General features: G+C 36.5%; 1 protein-coding gene across 1 annotated transcript; it reads right to left on the reverse strand.

The window, feature by feature from the left end:
• Positions 1 to 2,030: 2,030 nt before the first annotated feature.
• LOC111492610 (dephospho-CoA kinase) lies at positions 2,031 to 5,394 on the reverse strand. Its single transcript, XM_023141977.1, has 4 exons — positions 5,076 to 5,394; positions 4,154 to 4,272; positions 3,043 to 3,188; positions 2,031 to 2,804 (listed from the first exon to the last, which is right to left on the reverse strand). The coding sequence occupies exons 2-4, from the start codon at positions 4,259 to 4,261 to the stop codon at positions 2,357 to 2,359; spliced, it is 702 nt and encodes a 233-aa protein (XP_022997745.1). The 5' UTR covers positions 4,262 to 4,272; positions 5,076 to 5,394; the 3' UTR covers positions 2,031 to 2,356.
• Positions 5,395 to 6,000: the final 606 nt, after the last annotated feature.

Below are 6,000 nucleotides of genomic sequence, written 5' to 3' on the forward strand. Positions count from 1 at the left end.
GTGCCATCAAAATGGGTATTTCCAGTTCAGACAATCTTAGAAAGTAGGTTCTGATCTTATCCATTTCACTGTTGTAAATGCTTTATGAGAAATAAAGTAGAGATGCTGTGCTTTTTCCCTTTTTCTTTTTATATATTTTGATCAAATTAAAATTTATTTTTATTTAAAAAAAAAAAAAAAAAAAAAAAACTAGATAATATACGACTCCGGGCTCGTGAGTGACTCTGGCATCAGACGATATTGGGTAAAGTATCACATTAGTGCTAGGTATTCTCCTAGTGCACGTGACCAAAACCATTTCGAACCGAGGAATAATGTATCCGAATACCTAAAACCTAGTTGACCGGTTCATACACAAAGTACATAATTTTACAACCAAAAGATAAAAAAATTTGTTTCCAGAGGTCTTAGCTAGTTTATTCACGAGGTCTTAGCTACACTGTTTCTAGATTTATTAGAACATGACTAAAAGAACTATTAATAACTGTCTACGAACTTTTATAGCTAAATCAAAGCTATAATAAATTCAACTCGCATCGGCTTGCTCATATGGTAGTGTAAGGAAACATTTTTTCCATTATGTTCAACGGTGAAAGGAATTCGAACATTTACCCTTCTCTTTATCAAGAACATGACAATAAAATAGAAACTAACATAAGTACCGATAAGAATATAAGAAATTGCAATGCACGAGATACCTAAGATAGGGTGGTTTGAGCCATAGTACTCTCTTTGCTGCAAGATCCTCGTTGATTACTATCCAAATCTTATAGCACAACTTGGACAAGGTCCTTGATGGTATCATTCCCTAAAAGAACATAAGGGCATTGCATACTCCCAAGCATGTTGTATTGAGCATAAGGCATATGGTATCTCAAATAAAGCATATGCCATGAGAATGAGCATAGCAGCTCATGAATGATATTGATTACCATCATAATGGAGATGCTTGAATAATTTAGTGAAGTGTTGTGGGTGGAGAAATTGATGGACTTAGAAGCTCTCCTAGTAAGTGTCAAATAGGCAACTAGTATAACGATGACCAAATTGTTCACTCAAGCAATGTATTGAGTGATATTAGGAGCATCATTGAGTTCATACTACATAGAGAATAACACGATGTTGGACATAAACTGGCCAAGCATTGGTCTGTCAGTCAAACGTAGCATTCTTTATAAGGGTGTGGAAACCTCTTCCTAATAGACACGATCTAAAACTCTTGAGAGAAGGCTCAAAGAGGACAATATCTGCTGGCGGTGGGCTTGGGCCGTTACAAATGGTATAAGAGCCAGACATCGGGCGATGTGTCAATGAGGAGGCTGAGCCCCGAAGGGGGTGGAGACAAGGCCGTGTGCCAACAAGGATGTAGGGCCTCAAAGGAGGATAGATTGGAGGGTCTCATATCGATTAGAGAAGAGACTGAGTGCCAGCGAGGACAGTGGACCCCAAAAGGGGTGGTGGATTGTGATATCTCACATCGGTTGGGGAGGAAAACGAAGCATTCTTTATAAGGGTGTGAAAACCTCTCTCTAGCAGACGTGTTTTAAAAACCTTGAGGGAAAGTCCGAAAGAGAAAATCCAAATAGGACAATATCTGCTAGCGGTAGGCTAGGGCCGTTACACTTTGGTAGGCGAGTTTATTTATCTCTAAGTCGACAAACCCGATCTCCTCTCTCTAGCAGATGTGTTTTAAAAACCTTGAGGGAAAGTCCGAAAGAGAAGTCCAAAGAGGACAATATCTGATAGCGGTAGGCTAGGGCCGTTACACTTTGGTAGGTGAGTTTATTTATCTCTAAGTCGACAAACCCGATCTCTCTCTAGCAGACGTGTTTTAAAAACCTTGAGGAAAAGTCCGAAAGAGAAAGTCCAAAGAGGACAATATCTGATAGCGGTAGGCTAGGGCCGTTACACTTTGGTAGGTGAGTTTATTTATCTCTAAGTCGACAAACCCGATCTCCTCAAGCCTAGGCTTTTGACCAAGTTTAACTCAAGCTAAAAATCCCCAAAGTCATCTTCAAGTAGATTGGTAATTGCAAAATTTTCCTTCATAAATAGTTCACCAATGCATGAAAGTAATACAAATTCTATAGTAGCATAGGAAATTTTCCCATACACTGCCCTTTTAAGGACCAAAAGAGTGGTTCCACAAACGAGGCTTTAAATTTAAGCTTAACCCAGTTGATGCAGATGTGTTCATCCTAATTATTATAAGCAAACTTCATCTGAATCAACAAAGATACTACTTCCTAGTACTTTATTCTATGATCGAGATCAATAACACAGATCATGCCATATATGGTAATCGTAATGGGAGACAGCTTTTTTCACAGATTAGCATAGGGATGGCCATAAATACCTAAACTCCATTGTTGTAAAATTTTCTGCAAGTGATAGCACCGACAGTGAAGATAACTAGAGTCGACAATGCTCCCTGTCTGGAAAACAAGAATTCAATCCAAGACAAGGGTTTTGTCACCTCAGTTAGCACCTCCTGAAAGCGTTCATTCAAGTCATCGAGGGATCCAGTGTTGTCAATCACAATGTCTGCCTTATCCCTTTTCAGATCCAATGCCATTTGAGCATTTATTCTGTTTCGAGCATCGTCTTCGCTCTGTCCATCTCTTGCAATGAGTCGTTGAAGCTGTGTTTCAGGATCCACCCACACGACAATTGTTGGCTTTGTCCATCTATCCATCTTGGCTTCAAATAACAAAGGGATATCAAGAACTATAACCTTGTAACCTTTCATCCACAGCTTTACAATCTTCCAAAAGATTCCAAAGGATATGTAAGGAGCCAATAATCTACAAGCAGACAGTTGATTCAAATTAGCAATTCAATAATGAATCGTTGAGTATTCTAAAAATTAAACAGTGAAGGTCATAAGCCTAATACTTCCATATACCAAACCTATATTCATCATAGTTCCATGGTGATGAGATTGATTTCAATTCCACAAATGGGCCTTCATGATCAAAGGGTTTGAGAAACAGGGGAAAAAATGGCAATAAAGGCTCAAAATCTAAAGCTTGATTTTCTTACTGATTTAAAAGTTTCCGTTTTCCAGGAACAGAAAATACGATTCGGCCCAGTTTTTGCCTATCAATGTCACCATTGGGTAGCAAAATGTCCTCTCCAAAAGCAGAAACAACCTTTTTCCAGCCACCAGTTCCTTTCTCCACCACATCCTGCAAATGTTCAAATAGTGAAAAGCAGGCTATGATACTCAAAAAATGTGAAGGCATGGAAGATTAGTAATATTCTAGATTCTTGTTTTCTTTTATAGAAGTTTTGAAAAGTAATTAAAATAACATATTAAAAAGATGGTCTCTCATTGATAGATTCATTGGTTCTAAAGAGCGGGGTGTGATGTTCGTCAACTCGAGGGCTAGACAGATTTCAACCTTTTCAGACCATTTTCCTCTACTCCTTGAAGCTGGAATTTTTAACTAGGGGTCCTTCCCCTTTTTGTTTTTACAATAGTTGTTCGAGTATGCCAGATTGCAGAAGCCTCATTGAGCCTACTCTTTTGCAAGATAATTCTTATGGTTGAGCTGCATATGTCATTACTTCAAAACTTAGAAATTTGAAGGGTGCCATAAAAGCTTGGTATACTGATTAAGAACCACAAAGGAAATCTTACCGATCCACCGAACCCCTGTTGAGTCCAAAAGTAAACCTTCTTTAGGTGAATGCAATTAAGACGGTTCGTTCATAATTGAGGTGGGAAAGGGATCAGAGGATTTCTCAAAATTCACAACTTTCTTCGTTCAACAGATTTGATTCAGCTTGTTAAAATTTGTCTTTGTGGTGCTCTCTTTCTAAATCATTTGATAGAATCTCCTTGCAGGATATCTATCAAAATTGGGATGTTTTCCTTGCTTCTCTTTAGTTTTATGTTGTTTTTACTCCTACTTTCGCTTATTTAATGAAAAGTTTAGTATCTTGATTGAAAAAAGAGAATATTCTAATTAGTTCAACTACGGTGGCTTCATTAATTTCAAATTTTAGGCAAGATCTATAATATTGCTGACTTACAGAAGCTATGAGGGTAGAAAGAACAGTCAAATTTAAAATCCCTTTCCTCTTCGTTGTATATTAGACATGAAAAGGAGGGTTGAAACAATTTTAAAGAAAAAAGGGGCAAACATACACGAGCTACAAGGTCAGCATCGACTATAGGTATGCCATGGGCCTTGAAGAGGTTGGACACAGTGCTCTTCCCCGACGAAATCCCACCTGTCAAGCCTACTATTCTCATTCTTCCTTTATCTGCAAATCAAAGATTGTAAAGCTTTATATAAAATTCAACATAATTACTTAAACTGTGTGGAGAGAGCGGGGGGGGGGGAACGCTTGTTCATTGATTCAGCATAGGTAAAAAAAAGCTCTTCCCTTCAAATTCTAGCCTAAAACATTATCCAAAACGAGCGCATTTGAAAGCAAACATGAAAATTAGACTCAACCCTCACTTCTAGACAATGTTCACTCCACAAATGTCAGGTACGATGTTGGTACTCCACACATTCTCTACCAACTAATACTTTGCTAAACCAATAACCAACATGAACTTCAGCCAACACCAACGTTGTTAGTCAAACATCTAAAACAACCCTTCTGTATTTTGTAATTGACAAGGACTTGTCTGATGATCATCCTAGTTTCCATATACCAACGAACTATATTTTATGCTCTCTCCAACAAATTTCAATGGATCTAAACAACCAGCATCCACAGCAACTTCTCTAATTCCACATCAATTGGAGTTATTGTCATTAGAAGGATTCCATTTCATCCACCATAATCCAAGAACATCATTATTTCAATTTAGCAGCCACATAACATCCATCCTATTTATCATGCATAGATGATGATGCAGTTCCTGGTTCTGAAAGTTCCACATTGAAGTTAACTAGCACAGACCTTGTAAGTTTTACACAGTTCCATTCCAACTTCTTCAAATTTGATACAATTTCAGGTTCCAAGCAATTAAACTAGAGAAGCCCAAAAGAAAGCTAACAAGAATCAAATAACAAGGAAACGAATTAGAAAGGAAAATGCACAGAAACGCTTACCTTTTCTCCAGATCTGCCGCAAGCCAAAATTTGGAGAACTGGGTGTTCTTCTTTTTGCGGCTTGTGGGTATGATGAAACGGAGTGAGATTTTTGGTGGGCCGCCGATTGAGATTTATGAGAGTTAATTCTTTGGCGTTTTTTCAGGTGGCTGCCGTTGGCGGTTGAGAGAGAGAGGATTAGAGGGTTTTTGATGTGGATCGTCGTGTCGGTGAAGAAGAAAAGCAATTCAGGCTCCTCTCTGCTGACGGCGCCGGCGGGAAAAATTCTCTCTTCGTTGAAACGGGAGAACTTTGGGTGAACCTTGTCAAGTCTCAATTATGCCAATTTTATCATTTTTAATTTTATTGGTACATTTAGTAAAATGTAAAAAATTTTAGCTTTTTAAATTTTGTTTTAAAAAATATTTTGAAATTGATATAATTGTTAATGTACAAAAATCGAAATATACCTCACACTCTCAAATATTGTTAACTAATATTCAGAACAATATCAATCGACGATATTATTTTACAAGTATGCATATTAAATATTTGAGATAGCTTTTAAAATATATATTATTTCAATTAATTAAAATATAGAACAATAATTATAAAGGTATATAATATACCAATTTTGTTAAGTCTAAATAACATATATGGTTAGGGATCAATCTCCCAAATACAAGAGTCTCATTTTGGAGAGTATTAAAATACCTGCGTTTAATGAATTTTATATCTCTTGGATAAATGAACTAAAAAAGAGTCAGATGGCTTGATCTCTCATCGTATAAATAAATGAACTAAACAAAACGAACACTAGTTTGAGGAAAAGTAAAGTTAGTTTTTACGTTTTTTTTTTTTTTTTTTTTTTTTTTTTTTTTTTTTTTTTTTTTTTTTTTTTTTTTTTTTTTTTTTTTTTTTTTTTTTTTTTTTTTTTTTTTTTTTT

Source organism: Cucurbita maxima, unplaced genomic scaffold (genome assembly GCF_002738345.1).
Source record: "Cucurbita maxima cultivar Rimu unplaced genomic scaffold, Cmax_1.0 Cma_Scf00018, whole genome shotgun sequence".
Lineage (NCBI taxonomy): Eukaryota > Viridiplantae > Streptophyta > Magnoliopsida > Cucurbitales > Cucurbitaceae > Cucurbita > Cucurbita maxima.

Bases quoted from the DNA above. Each gene is read 5' to 3' on its own strand.
- LOC111492610 (XM_023141977.1), bottom strand. From the start codon at position 4,261: ATGAGAATAGTAGGCTTGACAGGTGGGATTTCGTCGGGGAAGAGCACT. The intron at 3,189-4,153 runs GTATGTTTGCCC...GAACATTTGCAG, and splicing joins ATGCTGACCTTGTAGCTCGT to GATGTGGTGGAGAAAGGAAC. The intron at 2,805-3,042 runs GTAAGAAAATCA...GTCTGCTTGTAG, and splicing joins AAACGGAAACTTTTAAATCA to ATTATTGGCTCCTTACATAT.